Raw genomic sequence first — 16,287 nt, 5'->3', positions numbered from 1 at the left:
GGGATGCCCGACGTTAGTTTTTAAAGACTTCCTTGCACTTGTTGTCAATGAGACCCTATTCTCCAAGAGTAAGTTTCTGTGCTATGCTTTTTTTTTTTTCTTTTTTTTGCGGTACACGGGCCTCTCACTGCTGTGGCCTCTCCCGTTGCGGAGCACAGGCTCCGGACGCGCAGGCTCAGCGGCCATGGCTCATGGGCCCAGCCGCTCCGTGGCATGTGGGATCTTCCCAGACCGGGGCACGAACACGCGTCCCCTGTATCGGCAGGCGGACTCTCAACCACTGTGCCACCAGGGAAGCCCCTAACTCACAGTATTAATAGCAGCATTTTATTTTGTGCATTTTTAAATATTTCAGGTCCAAATCCCTAGCATCTGGATGAAAACCATTCCCTGTCTTCTCTCCCACGATGGATTAGGATGAGGGGTTAGGCACCTGAGGGATGCCAGGTCCTCCACCAAAGCCAGAGGAGACTAAGGTCAGGGGCCTCAGGCCTTGCCCATAGAGGAAGAGGCTGCAGGGCAGGGCACAGGCCTTCGGGGACTGTAGTGACAGCAGCCGTTGTCACTGGTTGAGCACTTGCCCTGCCAGACACTGTACTGAACCACCTAATGCTTACGACCAGCATCTCAGGTCTTACAACTGCCACTTTACAGTTTTAAAAACTCAGGCTTAGAAAGGATACATGAATAACCAAGGTGACGCAGGTAGTGAAGGATTTAAATGAAGGCGAGTTTGCCAGCAAAGCCCATGTTTTTGTACCGAAGGAAGACCAAATGCGTAGAGGTCTTGGAGAGGTTCTTCAATCCAAGGACTGGCCCATGAGGATGGAGGGAGGGAGGGGGTAACGCAGAGCAGCTCAGCGGGGGTCGCCCCCCTCACGAGCTTGATGAAAGAAGGAGAGGCAAAGAGGTGCAGGAGGCCCAGCCTGGCCGAGGGTAAACGCTGACAAAGGTGGAACTCACTTCAGCTTCCCCCCTTCCCTTGCCTCTGCCCCGGAACAGACCATGCACAGAGGCCAGGTTGCCGGAAACCTCCAACGTGAGCAGCGCTCAGAGCCCTTCTCTGAGGCGCCCACGTTCCCCGTCGGTCAGGACCCCGGGTTCGGTTAGCTCTCTTGATTGACAACGTCACCTATTCTCAGAATACTGGAGAGCAGCAGATGATCGCTCTCTCCCCGAGGTACTTGCTGCATAAAAGCGAACGCTGAGAGATACCACGGGTGACGGGAAGGACTTGGGTTTCCAGTGGAGGAATTTTAGGCAGGTGGTCTGAAGGGAGATTTCTGGACACCGGTGACCTTGCTGAGGGCCTGAAAACCCCACCTTAGTCAAGGGCCCCTCTACCAACCCACCCAGGATACTGGCCCTTGTCTGGGGAAGTGGGAGGGGGGTGGTTAGAGTCTCACTCGGCTCTGTCACGGCTCCAGCTTGTAACTCTACTCAAAACCACCAACTTCAAGGCAAAAATAGCTGAGCTCTGCCTCCAAAAGCTCAGGATAAACAGTGTTGAACTCCCACTTCTAAGGCCTACGTGGTAGCAGCCCAGGTCTGCTTCCACCTTCAAAGCCGGAAGCCTGGGTCAGGCTATCCCAGGCTGGCTGCACGACGCCTGGCCACAAGTGGTCCCTACACGAAGGCTGCAGTGTCCAGGCCTTGGGTCTTTACCAGCGAGACCTTCCCTTTGTCTAAATGAAATGGTCTAAGAAGAGTTCAGCATGATCTGGGAAGAAAAAATCAACTTTTATGTCAGAATCATGCTCTCAAGATTGGCCAAGGGTAGCTGCTCTACGTGGCCTGAGAAAGGTCTGAATGGCCCACGGCTAACAGCCTGGGCTGACTCTGAGCTCCAGGTTTCCTCTGAGGAACCAAGTCCCTAAGAGGATTCTCAGCACCCAGGGTAGCGCCGACCCCAAGCTCACATAGAAGGAAACATACCCAGCAGACATGGCTCCTGCACACCCCGTGGTCACAAGGGCCCTTCCTGTTGCGGGCACCTGGCTCTCACAGGTGCTAAGGACCACGGGGACACCCACTTCCTCCACATCCTGAAGCCACCAGGCTGTCCTGTTTGCCCAATGCCACAGAGGATGCGTGTCACTAGCACCAAGGCAGGATCACAGGCTTTTTGGTGAAGCCCACATTTGAGAAAATAGGCAAGGAAGACATTTTGAGTTTTGAATCCTTGCTATTACCTTCTATTAACTTTCTATCCTCTCAACGTTTTCTCCAAATACTCAAAAAAAAAAATTGTGGTAAAATATCTAGAACACAAACTTTGCCACCTTACCTATTTTTAAGTGTACAATTCAGTGGCATTTAGTACATCCACAACCATCACCATTATTTATTTCCAAATCCCTTTAATCACCTCAAACTAACTTTGTATCCATTATGCATTAACTCCCCCTCTCCCCACAGCCCTGGAAACCTCTAATATATTCTCTGTCCGTACGAATTTGCCTATACTACATATTTCACAGAAGAGAAATCACATAATATTTGTCCTTTTGTGTCTGGTGTATTTCACTGGGCATGTTTCAAGGCTCATTCATGTTATAGCACATATCAGAATTTCATTCCTTTTTATGGCTGAATAATACATACAGACATATCTATATATTCCTGTCTGTCTGTCTATCTATCTATCATCTCACATTTTATTGATTCATCTATTCTTGTTTTAAGAACGGTTGGGTTAATGGTAATTCTGTTTAACTTTCTGAGGGTGCTTTTTAAACACCGAGAGCCTTGGGATATCTGCTCGCGCTTTAACGCGACAGTGAGTGTACCTAACAGTGAGTGACAGGCAGTCTTGAACTGGCAACAGGAGCCTAATTCTATAGCTTCACAAAGGCGTTATTCAGAAACATGTCTTATCAAAGACAGAAAAATCAGGACTTTCTTACTCATTAAAAACTCCCTTCTGCTCTTTTTAGCCTTTACTATGAAACATTTCAAACACATGGAAAAGTATATAGTATAACAAACTCTCATATAACCATCACCCAGAATCAGGGATTATCAAGATCTTCCTGCACTTGCTTCACCCACCCCCTTTCCCCAGTTAGCTTTAAAAACATAACCTTATTTTTAAAGCTAAGAAACAGTAAGAAGGAACACCTTCCTCATAATCCCATCACTCGGAACTGACAATCATTTCCATGAGTTTTTCAACAGTATGGTTTGCAGTCTGTTTTTCTGCTGCTGTGATTTTGGATTCTGTCTTAGTTGGTGTGTCTCTGGGCCAGTTTCTGCATGCAGCTCTTCGCCCTTTGCTGGCTGTACAGGGAAGGAACACTGAACTGAATGCAGGGCCCTGGTCTCCGCTCTCTTGGCAATCAGCTCTGTGACGCTCACCTATCTGGGCCTGATCTGTATTAAAACGAGGCCTTCAGATTCGGCATCCTCTCAGGCCCTTCCAGCAGGGATTCTGTCTGTCATCCATGCACGCAGGCACAGTGGTTCATGTCACGTGTCACAGGCGGGGGGGGGGGTTTAGGCGGACTCGGTGGCTGCCCCCAGATCAGAGCCCTCCATCCTCACACGACGACTTCATCTCTCGTCCCCAGAACAGGAAGAGAGAAGCCGGGAGGCCATCGAGCAGTGGCGCCAGTGGCACAGTGACGGCCTGTACCCACCCTATCTCTACAACCGCCACCATATCTGACCTCAGCCCGATGCACCCAGAAGACGGCACCTGACAAACGCGCCCACCCTCGGCATTCAGGCACCTCTTTTGCATACAAACAGGCCCCTTCCCAGGGCCTCAGCCTGGGGCCTTCTGTTCTCATGGATGGGAACGCCCTGGCTTGCGCTTCTGGGCAGGTGAATTTCTGAGGTGAGCCAAGGCCTGTGGGGCATCACCCCTATGGTGGTTTCCCACTGCTTTGCCATGGTTCCCACAGTGAGACTCCTGGCCCATAGAACAATGAAAGAATCACAGTAGAGAGAAAAGACCACGTGTCTGCTTATAGTCTATGAATAAAAACGCTGAGTCAACACTCTGTACCATCCTCTTGAATCTCACGCTGAGCCGCAACAGCTTGTCCCTCCCAGGTGACACTGGGCCTCTCCCGACTTGGGTGTCGGGAAGCTTGGACTCAGGAGCACTGCTCACTATTTCCGCAGCCTGTCTCAGCAGTCACGTGACTGGAAGGGACCTGCTAATGCAACTGTTTGGGAAAACCATTCTCCAAAGCCCAGGTGCTTCTCATGTCTCAGAAAAAAGTCTTAAGGTTCAACGGTGGTTTCTTAATGGCATCACTCAGAGGCCAGGGTACGAGCAAGGCCGGCGGTAACCAAAACTAGACAGCAGATAAGGTTTAGTTTTAGTATCACCTCCTTTTTCCTCATAGTATTAATTTGCTAGAGCTGCACAGCCAAGTGCCAGAACTGGGAGGCTTAAAACAATGAACATTTATCCTCTCACAGTTCTGGAGGTTAGAAGTCTGAAGTCAAGGTGTGGGCAAGGCCACACGCCCTCCTAAGGCTCCGGGTGAGGGTCCTCCCTTGCCTCTTCCAGCTTCCGGGGGCTCAGTTGTTCCCTGGCTTGTGGCAGCGTCACTCCAGTCTCTGTCGTCACTGTCACTTGGCCTTTTCTCCCCATGTCTCCACACACTCTCCCCTCTGTGTTTCTGTGTCTCTTCTTATAAGGACAACAGTCATTGAGTTAAGGGCCCACCCTACCAGCCTCACTAACTTGATTATATCTGCAAAGACCCTATTTCTAAATAAGGTCAACACTCACAGGTCTCAGGGGTTAGACTTCCACATATCTTTCTGGGGAAACAATTCCGCCCATAGCAGTGCCCTTTCTTCTGTCCCAAGGGCTCTGCCTTCCTGCCCCAGACTCTGCACGAGGCTGCTTCCAGCCTTGCTCCCAACTGCCTTCAGGAATTCCACACTAAGAATGCAGAAAACTCAGGAACAGCCTAAGTGGGCACCCCTGTGGGGTCAGCTCTCGAAGACAAAGCGGACTGTGGGTGAAGAATGAGCACCCACTCCTGGCCACCTCCCCGCCCCGCTCCTGGGCCTTGTGCCTCCGCCGCCTTGACTTGGGTCCCAGGCTGGCTGGTCCAGCCTGCTTTGGAGGCTGGGTTTCCAGAACAGTAAAGGGCAACTTTGTTTCGAGGAAAAGCTGCTCAACTGTAGTAAAATCCCCCACCAGAGGTGGAACAATTAACTAGATCTGGACACTGTGCAATGAATGCAAAGGAATTTTTAAAAGCCTGGGATAAAATCTTTAAAAACATTTAGTGATCAAGCAATTATGCACACTCCAAGCCGCCTCATATAGAGCCAGCACTTTATCCGAAACCAGGTTGTCGGTGAACACCCTACCTACACGATCTATGTTTTCCCACTGGCCACCCACCCGCCTTTGGGCCTGTCTTCAACAGACAGGCTCTTCAGGAAGCCCGCTGCCCCCCACGGCTCCCACTACAAGTACCAGGAGCTTCAACTTAGAAGGTGATAGCAGTGGAAGAAACTGGCATGAAATGAAAACTCTGCAGGTGCCTCAATATTTCATTACTGTTTTTTCTTATTACCTGACGAGACAGAAATTATTTCGGAGGAATGAGTATTCCAAAGTTTCGGAGCATAAAGCTGAACAGACCAAAAGGGAGCTCTGCTGTCTGTCCTCCATCTCTGCGATCTCTGGTCTACACTGGAGAAATCAGTCAGCTTGAGGGGAACATAGGTCAGAGATGGTCCTCTCTGAACTACAGGGCAGGAGCCTCACACACGCATCCCACCCGCTTCCTACTGCACCCTTGAAAAGAGCAGGACAGGGAGCCTTAGCAAACGGGCCAGACAGACCCCCTGGTCCAGGGTCTGTGCTCTCGGGGGCAGGGCCCCTCATGGTACCCAGCCACACACACAGATGAGAAATTCTTGCTACAGGCGTGTAGGAACCACAGTGCCTCTGCTCAGCTCGGTTACTCAGGGAAGCGAGAGACAGGGTTGTCATGGGGCAGGTGCAAGTTCTGCTGACTGCTAGCTCAGGTCCTGAGTCAGGGCTGCCAGCTGCTGGGCCAGCGATCCAAGTGGGCCTGTGCTCTACCCGCATGAAATGCCCTCTTGGTTGACCAGGAGCCAGATGCCAAGCCAGAAGATCCAGCCCCTGACCCTTTAGGTTGGTAACCCCAACTGACGAAGGTGTGCATGTGTTTTCACACACCCAGATGTACAACAGAGAAAAGGCAAAGCACTGCTCTCTCACCTCAGCCAGGAAACAAAGGAGCCACAGTCTGGCTCATATGGTGACAATCACACACCCAACGCCTTCTGACCGGAGGGCCAGGAACCAGGTGTACAGCAGCCGATGGAGTCTGACTCAAGGCCATACTCTGCAGCCACCTGGCTCAAAAAGCCTGCTGCTTACACAGGAGGGAACGCCGGGCCCATATAGATGTCAAATACCAAGAATGGTCTCGGTGAGTGGCCAGTTTAAAAGACAAGCAGCGGGCTTCCCTGGTGGCGCAGTGGTTGAGAGTCCGCCTGCTGATGCAGGGGACGCGGGTTCGTGCCCCGGTCTGGGAGGATCCCGCATGCCGCGGAGCAGCTGGGCCCGTGAGCCATGGCCGCTGAGCCTGCGCGTCCAGAGCCTGTGCTCCGCAACGGGAGAGGCCACAGCACTGAGAGGCCCGCGTACCGCAAAAAAAAAAAAAAAAAAAAAAGAAAAGAAAAGCAGCCTTTCCTTGTTTGTTCAAGAGCCAGGCTTGGCATGTCAGCTCTAGATAAAGAATTCTGGCAGAAGGAAGAATTCTATTACCTTGTTCTACCCCATCCTTAACAAGGGCCCCATTATACCTCAGGGTTTTAGAATTCCTTCTCTCAGAACCAATTGCAGCCATTTCCTGGGTAGGGAGAAGGATGCCAAAGGAAACATGACCGGAATCGGGGTAGCTAAATTTCACAGGAATTAGTAACGGAGGATCTGTATTTTCAGAGATAGGCTTTGTCAAAAGGGCGGCCTTTGGGACATTCTTCTAACTCTTCTCTGTTCTTTCCTTACCATCCCCAAGTCCTTTAGGGGTTCCAGGTAAGTGGTTGAAAACAAATTTTGTCAAACGATGAATTGGTGAAAACTCACTATTTTTTTCCACTAATTCTGTATGTTGTCATTTTATTTTCTTCTTCATCTTCTCCTTCTTCTTTTATTTTTTTGAGAGTGTGTGTGCTCCAGGCGAGATTTTATAACTTATTATCATGTGCCTTTGTTTACTTAGATTTCTGGAAGGAGGTGGTAATTTTCCTAAGACCCAAAATGATTTTAAATTTTTTTTTAAAAAAGTGTCATATGCTTTTTTAAAATATTTAGTTGGGAAAATTCATTTCTAATTCCTTTTCAACCATTACGTTCTAATTCTTTGGCAAGTTTTTCATAATTTAAAAGTTCTTAAGGGATTTGTCCAAAAGCAAATTGGTTAAGTCTGGATATTCTAGTTCACAATTTTAACTGGTATACTCTGTGATCTTACAGTGTACTACCACTGTAAAAAAAGTTTTGTCCACTTTCCACGTTATTTTGATTTTTTTAATTAAAAATATTGTGCATAGGCAATGTATACACATGATTTAAATTTTTCACAGGACAAAAAAGAATTCAATATCCTTTCCCTGTCTCCCAAAGAAAACCATCATCCCCAAGTCCTGAGCATCCTTCAAGTGACCTGTGCATATCTAAGTATCCAGCTATACTTCTTTTCCACTTTTATTTTTAAACTTTAAAATTCATTTTTGACCAGTGATGCCTACTTTACATATTAAACTAATTTTCTACCACTGAAAATCTGTATAGTAATTTATAGCTAAGCAGTTTTCATAAAGCCTTTTAAAGAAAAAGTTTCCTATGGGAACGGCGATATTTGAGGAGACATGACTGAAAAGAACACTGATTTAATAAAGCGAAAAGTGAGAAATATTTTTCTAGATAATTTCTCATTAATTTAGACCCTGTAATAATGAGTTTCAAATAACACACTAGTGAGCCTGAACCATTTAGTGTGTAGACTCCCAAATTAAAAACTTTCTAAATAAAATGACAACGTCATTAATATGAGGCAGTGAGGTCCAGGAGCCTTCGAGTATGATTTTATTAGCTCATGTTTGGTTTGTTTATCATGTACCCAGCACAGAATTGCAGTAGCAAGGTGCAAGATATTTTCTATTTTGTAAGCGGATTTAGATGATAAAAAACCCCAATATACCGTTAGATTGGTCCCTTGAAATCACTGCTGAAAAAGAGAGAATAGTACATTCCTTTAGTAAGTCACTGAAGACAGCTTTTCTTGAACCTTTAACTCAAAGTGCACGAATGACACACAACTGGACACTACTTTTGTTTGGGCAAGATTAATAATTATGTAATAAAGTCAGCATCACCACCTGAAAATGTACTTAGCTCAGGACTTGAATCCACTTCCTCCTCTCAAGGTTGAGCCCACTAACGGTCAATTGATAACATCACTCCAGGGAATATAAGAGAAGACAAACAGAAAAACCACACCATTATTTAGAGATCTCATCCAACCTTACTCAAAATACTTCCTTGACACTTAATGGTGAAGGAAAATGCTTTAAGACTCAGACTGGGAACAAGAAAAAAAAGTCATACAGGAAATGAAATGTTAAAACTTCTCAGGCAACAAGATCCCATATGAAAATCCTAAGGAATGTATAAAAAAGCTGCTATACTAGTAGGTAAGTTTGGCATGGTCCCAGAACACAAGGCCAATAGACAAATATGCATTGTATTTCTGTATACTAGCATGTATGCAGAATAATAATTGGAAATTAAAATGGAAAAAAATACCGTTTATGACACCATCAAAACTATTTAAAAATAAAGACAAAATATATATACAATCTGTACACTGAAACCACTAAACATTGCTGAGAAAATTAAAGAAGACCCAAATAAATGGAGAGGCATATTCATAGATACAAAATCTTAATATTAAAGACTAAACACAATCCTAATAAAAATTTCAGCAGGGTTTCTGGGGTAGAAATTGATAAGCTGATTCAGAAATTTACACTGAAACGCAACGGACCTAGAATTGCCAAAACAAATTTTAAAAAGAACAAAGCCGGAGAACTAACACTACCTGATTCCAAGACTTACTATATAGCTTCGGTAATTAAGACAATGGTACCGGCATAAGGAATGACATCCAGATTAATTTAACAGCACTAAGTCCAGAAGTAGACCCCCAAAATGTATGGTCAACTGATTTTTGACAAAGGAGTGAAAATAATCCAATGAGGAAATTATAATCTTTTCACTGAGTGGTGCCGTAACAACTAATGTCCATTTGGAAAACAAGGACCCACAACCCTTACCTCACAGCTTATACAGAAATTAACCTGAAATGGATCATAGACCTAATAGTAAAAGCTAAAACTATATTAAAAAATTCTAGAAGAAAATCTCTGTGATCTTAAGGCAGGTAAAGATTTCTTAGCTAGAATACAAAACACATGAACCATAAAGTGATAAGATGGGCTCCACCAAAATGACAAAAATGCTCTTTGAAAGACACTTAAAAAAATGAAAAGGCAAGCCACAAATTGGGAGAAAATATTCACCATACATATATCCACAAAAAGCACTTGTATCCAGAACATAGAAAGAATTCTTACAACTCAGCCCAGTAAATAAGTAAACAGATATGTCACCAAAAGAGATATACAAACGGCCAATTGCACAGGAAAAGATGTCATGAGGGAAATGCAAATTAAAACCACAATGAGATACCACCACACACCCATCAGGAATGGCTAAAACTGAGAAGACTGACAACACCGAGTACTGTTGAGGGTGTGGAGCAAATGGAACTCCGGTGCATCATCAGTGGGCATGTAAAAGGCCACTTCGGAAAACAGTTCAGCAGTTTTTTTTGTTTGTTTGTTTGTTTTGCGGTATGCGGGCCTCTCACTGTTGTGGCCTCTCCCACCGTGGAGCACAGGCTCCGGACTGCAGGCTCAGCAGCCATGGCTCACGGGCCCAGCCGCTCCGCGGCATGTGGGATCTTCCCGGGCCAGGGCACGAACTCGTGTCCCCTGCACTGGCAGGCGGACTCTCAACCACTGCGCCACCAGGGAAGCCCCAGCAGTTTCCTATAAAGCTAAACATACTTACCAGGAATCCCACTCCTAGATATTTACCTAAGAGAAACAAAAACATATCCATAGAAAGACTTATACCTGAATATTGCTAATGGCTTTATTCGTAACAGCCCCAAACTGGAAACAAGCCAACCCAAATGTCCATCTACAGGTGAATAAACAGTGACATATCCATACAGTTGAAATACTCAACAATAAAAAATGAACTATGGACACAGGCAATAACATGGATTTATTTCAAAATATGCAGTGAAGTATAAGAGTACATTCTGTATGATTCCATTTATATGAAACTCTAGGAAAGACAGATCTAAACAGATTGTAAACGGATCAGTGACGGATGGGACCAGGGCATGTGGCCTGACTGGGAAGTGGCAGAGGCAACTTTTTGGGGTGGTGGGAATGTTCTCGATCTTGCTTGTGGTGGTGGTCATGTGGATGTATAAATTCATCAAAATTTACCAAACTGTACACTTAAGATGTGTGCCTTTTGCTGTGTGAAATTTAGCCCTTAATAAAGTTGACTTAAAAAAATACCAATAGAGAAGTCTCTGCTCAAGCAACATTACCACAGACTTGATTGCAATCCTGGTTTCTTCCCATAGTTTCAAATCACTTAATTTTCTAATCTGCAAAATGGGGACACTCCCGATCTGGCCCTGTTTTGGGAAATATTACACAGTTGCTCCTCATTATTTGTGGATTCCATGTTTTTCCAAATTCACCTAATTGCTAAAATTTATAAAAGCAATAAATGTGGTGTTTTTGTGGTCACTTACGGACATGCACATGTGCAGACCAACGAGAAATCTAAGTTGTTCTCAGCTGAGGTAGAACAACAACTTTTGCTGGTTTCAGCTCTGATGCTGTAAAAAGATGTCCTTTTCATGCCATGTTCATCACATTTTTGTGCTTCTTTGGTGTACTTTTGCTGCTGAAAATGGCCCACAGGCATAGTGCTTAAGTGTTCCTGAGGGCAAGAAGGCTGGGATGCACCCTCTGGAGAAAAAGCATGTGATGAGATCAGCTTTGTTCCATTAGGAGATACACTGCTGTCGGCTGTGAGTTCCATGTTAATGAATCGACGATACATATTAAATAAGGTGTTTTTAAACAGAAACACACATAATACAAGGTTATGTATTGATCCGGTGAAGAAGACGTGACCAGAGGCTCAAGGGAACCTAAGCCTGTATTTCCTCTAGGAGCAGTGATTGGGTATCTGCTAGTTCAGCTGGTGACTTTATGAGACATAATTACTGTGAATAACAAAAATCCACTCTCTCTATATTTCTAGTTCTTTCTTCCTTTCTTTGGTGAAATGGCTTTGAGTTTTCACCACCGCGATTACTGATGTCCTGCTTTTCTCCAAAATGCAGGTCAGTCTTACTGGATACATGGTCTGACTGTGCAGGACATGGCAGGCCTCTCCCCCATTTTGATCTGGAGAGTTCAGCTGCGTGGCTATACTGTCTTTAATTTTCTAAAATTCCACAGCTTTTTCACAAACTGCTGCCGGCTTACGCCAACTGACTTCTTCCACCTTTTGTGCCTCTCTGTTATTTTCTTTAGATATATCACCGTTTCTTTCTTCAATACTGGCAAATACAGAATCTCATTTTGGGGGTCAGTCATCCTTCTTTTGAGTGGTGCTGTTTGCAAATCTCTCCTCGTGGCACCTGAGATGTCTGTTTTACGTGTAAGAGCAGAGGCTCTGATGGGCTGCTAGCAGTGACAACTTAGGCAAACAGACTTACTCTCCTGATTTTAAAAAATTAATGTTGTCAGACACATTTAATCTCTTATGAACATCAAGCTTTACTTCTATCATCAACTTTTACACAAGAACCCAATCGTTCAATCACTGCCTGTCAACTTAGCTATATATCAACTTGAAACGTTTTTAGAAGTTGAAAACTGGAAAAATTTTAAAAGTGGAAACTTTAAATGTTTTAAGTTCCCTTTGGGGACAATTCCACACCAATCATTCAGAAGCTTCTTATTTGTTATTCTGGATCACTGTTATCTACATTAGTTCAGTTTTCCTTTTGTTGTTTGGAAAGGGAAAGTATGGTTTAACAAAACTCAAGAAAAAGATGATTTTCTTTAACAAGCCACTTAATTCCTCTAAACAGAAAAAAGCATAGGGAGTTCCCTGGTGGCCTACTGGTTAGGATTCTGGGCTTTCAGTGCCGTGGCCCAGTTTCAATCGCTGGTCGGGGAACTGAGATCCTGCAAGCCCTGTGGCACAGTCAAATAAATAAATAAAATAAACCAAAAAAGAAAATAAAGGAAAAAGGCATAGAAAAAAAAAAATCTATTTTAAAGATCAGAACATTGTGATCAACCACGAAGGACATGGCCAGTCTTTGTGTACTAACTTAGACCACCGTGTGCTTACTCTCTTCTGATGGCCCGTGATTATACAATAATCTCTACGTTGTCAAAGACAGCATAAGAAAAAAACACACATTTTGGATTTATATGAAAGCATTTAATACACATTGATAAAGAAGGTGGCAGGATTAAAGACTTGCCTCACGATGAATCACGTTTTCAATGCAAACAAGTGCGTGCCCCCTCCAGCCCACCCATCCCTTCCCATCCCTGAATATTCTCTCTCTCTCTCTCACACACACACACACACACAAGGCAACCCCAGTGGAAGCCCCCCAACACCTAGAGTAACTGAGAAGTAACTCAATTATATTTTTAATTATTTAAAATGTAAAAATCAAATTTAAAAACAGAGGGCATCTAGGTTCAGCTCACCCATTAATCTTTATAAGAATGTTACTACATGACTTATACACAATATACAAGTGAATCCAGACTCTGACAACACCCTTGGTTCAAACGAGAACAAGTTGCTTACATAGGAAGGGGCTCCTTAAAGAGCAACCTGGCATTGTGTCCAGGCAGCTGCTCAGTAGTGACCTACTTCAGATCCATAGCTGTCTTTTAGGTTTATGGGACAAACACATCTACTCAAGATGAGCCATCAGAAATATCAGAATTTCAAGTGCTTTTGGTTCTTTTTGAAACTTAAACATTTTCTCTGTTAAAAATTAAAGAAAAAAACCACACACACACCTCCTGGAAAGTGAAATACTCCTAAAGATATAGCTATAAGGATGTGACCTTAGGGGGAACGCAAGCATCAGACACAGCACCTTCTATGCACAGAGAGCAGACTTCGATGAAATCTAAGGCATGTGAAATTTATTTCTGGCTCTCGGAAACCTAAAGCAACCATCTCTCACAACCACCTATGTCCCTACTATAATACCATCTTGGGGGAAACCTAAATTATTCCTAGCTAGAGTTTAAATCCCAATATAATAATCCTACCAATTGACCCAATCTTTAAGTGGCATTCACTTGGGTCAAACGGTATTTGGAAAATCAGGTCGCCCAGGCAGAGGACTGTCCTAAATGGAATTTTCTGGTAGTAACCTGCATGAGGTTTGACCTATACTTCTATTTTTTTGTTTGTTTGTTTGAACAATTCAGAAAACATTAAGTTCCTTGTATTCACAGTTTGTAAAATCCCTCCACCCACCCAACATTCACTGAGCACCAGTAGGTCAGCACTATGTTTGGCACCTGGAAATTGAACCACACTAAAATATACAAGCTAGCAGGTGACATGGATAAACAAACCCATTACAATAAGTTCCCTGCCAGAGCAACATTCAAAATACAGCAACAACCTGGAGGAAGGAGCACTGACTGCTCCCAGGGACACTGGGCAGGCGTCACAGAGAAAGCATGCTCAAGCTGCTTATCTTGTTTTTTTCCTTTTCATCATGACATCTTACAACATAAGTGACAATACAGAGATGAGCAGTAGTCTCCATGTCCCCACGACCCGGCTTTAACAGTTAGTAACTCAGCCACTTGTGGTTCACCGAAAGCCCCGTTGCTGCCTTCCATCCCTTTATTTTGCTTTGAAAGCCAATCCTCGACATTTTTATCATTTCACCCATAAATACTGAGCTGTGTTTGAGGAATGACCTGAAAAGGATCTTCCATGAGTAACATTCACCTCCCCATCTATTCTTCTGCTGGTCACTCTAACAGAGTCATATACCCTGATTCCTGACGGTGACTCCAAAGCCTGGGCTGGTTCAGGGCAAAGACCCAAGACATTATGGGTGCCTCTGAGTTGGCTGAAGGACAAGACAGAGCTGACCCAGTGAAACCCCATCGTGCCTTATCTGGAATGCTGACCGCATTCTTCTGGTCCTTGGTTCTCATAAAATTGCTATTTCTTCAGAAGCATATTGAGCACCTAATGTTTGTACCAAATGGTGGCTGCAGTCCACATTCCCATGTGCCCTTAGCACCCTTTGGGGGAACCTCAGACCGTATGGGTCTTGCCCTGTGGGCCAAGCTGCCCCAGAGTTGCTTCCTGCCACAGCCTTGATCTCCCTTGGGTGGGAAGCCTGGTGCAGCTGAACATCTGGGCTGTCTGTCTCCCACCTCTTCAGAGTTTCCCCTCAACATCCATGCAGTTAGTTACCTAACCCGGAACGCTACCCTGGACTCCCTCTCCGGCACAATCTGTCTGTTCCTTTAAGGCCATCCACCACTGTCCACCTCCATCATCACCCTTCCGTTCAGGCTGCCGTTCCTTTCCCTCAGGTGCTGCGATCTGCCAGCATCGTTCTGCCTTTAGCACCCCTGCCCCCGCCTCATTCTCCACGCAGCAGCTGAGTGGTATGAGAGAGCCCCCTGCTGAAAATCCTCTCGTGGGTCCCAGCACACACAGGACCAAGACCCATGTCCTCACCACAGCCAAGGAGGCACTGCAAAGTTCAAGGTCTGCCACCACCTCCTTCTCCAGCCTCACCTGCGACACCGCCTCCCGACCCACAACCAAACTCTCCTTTCAGGGCCTGCTTTCTCGGGTCTCTGTGACTTTACCTGGGAAGCGTAACAAAAGCCGCACCTATGAGCCCTTGCGCATACGCGCTCTCTCACATGAGTCCGCGCCACCAAGACATCATCTCCTTCGTTTTGCAGACGGGGAAAGTGAGGACGGGCACCTCGGCTGAGGACACAGAACTAGCGAGCGGAAGGGCTGAGACTCGGGCGTAACCACGAGTCCCAGGCTGCCCCTCACCCTGCAACATGCAGCGATCCCCGACCTATAATTCTTAACGTGTATGATAAAGCATATCTGCAAATCCCAAACTCCAGAGGATTCTCCTTGTGGGATGTTTCTGTTCTCCAATTGGGCTTCATGGCTTCTCAAATTTTATGTTTGTTTTGGTTAGAGGTTTCACTTTGTTTAAGCCATATTTAAATAAAGCCACATTTTAAAATGATGAGATTTTAGGCATTTCCATTACAGAGCTCCACGATATTCTAACAGCACAGAGACCATATAGATATGAATTGAAATGCCAAGTGGGTCAGTGACTTGATTTCCAAGAACAAAAGAGAGGTAACAGTGGAATCAACAGAAGGAACCCAGCTTTTAATATCAATACAGCAAGACTCTCTATCAAGGGCGACGGTCATAATTTTCTAGATGGCAAAACATTGTATTATTTTTAAACTTTGAGTGCTCAAAGACACATTTTAAGATCATTTAGTCCAACCTTCCTCATTTTACATGTGAGGAAACTGAAGCCCAGAAGTTAGGCAGGTTACCTGAGCTAAATTCATTCTTTTGTCTCTGGGTGTCCACATAAATATCAGAACCTTATTGTGATCAAGAAGCAACACTGCATTCTCTACAACCCAAGACAGAGAAACACAACTCTCTATCTACCTTCCAGTTTGGGGCATAAAAACTGTGAATTCTGCCATCAGTACTGAGAACAGGGAAGACAATGATACCTTGAATTTCCACTTAAAGGTCAACGTTAAATTTGATGTTAAACCAACACAACCGAGGAAGGAGGCAAAGCTGTAGGCTTAGCAAGTATTCGTTCTGACTGTGTCAATCAGGAACAGGGGCAATTCAGAGCCAATACTCTTGCTTTTCCAGAACCACAAGAAGCAATGTAGGCTGTGGGTACCTGTTTGAAGTCGGGGCTATTTAAGGCTATTCAGGAATTTGGCGTGTTCTTCTCCTCTTGGTAACAGGGTTTCTCCTCCTATCTTTGGACCTGTCTTTTCCTAGAAAAATAAAAATAGTTT

General features: G+C 45.0%; 2 protein-coding genes across 6 annotated transcripts in view; one reads left to right on the top strand and one right to left on the bottom strand.

Moving 5' to 3' along the window:
* The window catches only part of UCMA (upper zone of growth plate and cartilage matrix associated), an 11,766-nt gene extending 6,149 nt beyond the window's left edge, over positions 1-5,617 (top strand). For both annotated transcript variants that reach the window (XM_027121903.1, XM_027121904.1), the window contains one exon: positions 3,570-5,617. In XM_027121903.1, the coding sequence (XP_026977704.1) occupies positions 3,570-3,667 (98 nt within the window). In that variant the 3' untranslated portion in view covers positions 3,668-5,617. The remainder of the gene's footprint in view (positions 1-3,569) is intronic.
* Positions 1-16,287, bottom strand: part of MCM10 (minichromosome maintenance 10 replication initiation factor) — a 119,372-nt gene that overhangs the window by 68,388 nt on the left and 34,697 nt on the right. For 2 of the 4 annotated variants that reach the window (XM_027121891.1, XM_027121892.1), the window contains exon 20: positions 16,167-16,266. In XM_027121891.1, coding sequence (XP_026977692.1) covers positions 16,183-16,266 — 84 coding nt within the window. In that variant the 3' untranslated portion in view covers positions 16,167-16,182. Of the gene's footprint in view, positions 1-13,612; positions 16,267-16,287 lie in introns of those variants that run through there. The other 2 variants (XM_027121888.1, XM_027121890.1) reach the window with 1 other exon arrangement.

Source organism: Aethalodelphis obliquidens, unplaced genomic scaffold (assembly GCF_003676395.1).
Source record: "Aethalodelphis obliquidens isolate GAN/ISIS:26980383/991018 unplaced genomic scaffold, ASM367639v1 scaffold23, whole genome shotgun sequence".
NCBI classification, from domain to species: domain Eukaryota; kingdom Metazoa; phylum Chordata; class Mammalia; order Artiodactyla; family Delphinidae; genus Aethalodelphis; species Aethalodelphis obliquidens.
Note: the sequence above shows the minus strand (reverse complement) of the source record. Positions and strands in the feature narration are given on the sequence as shown.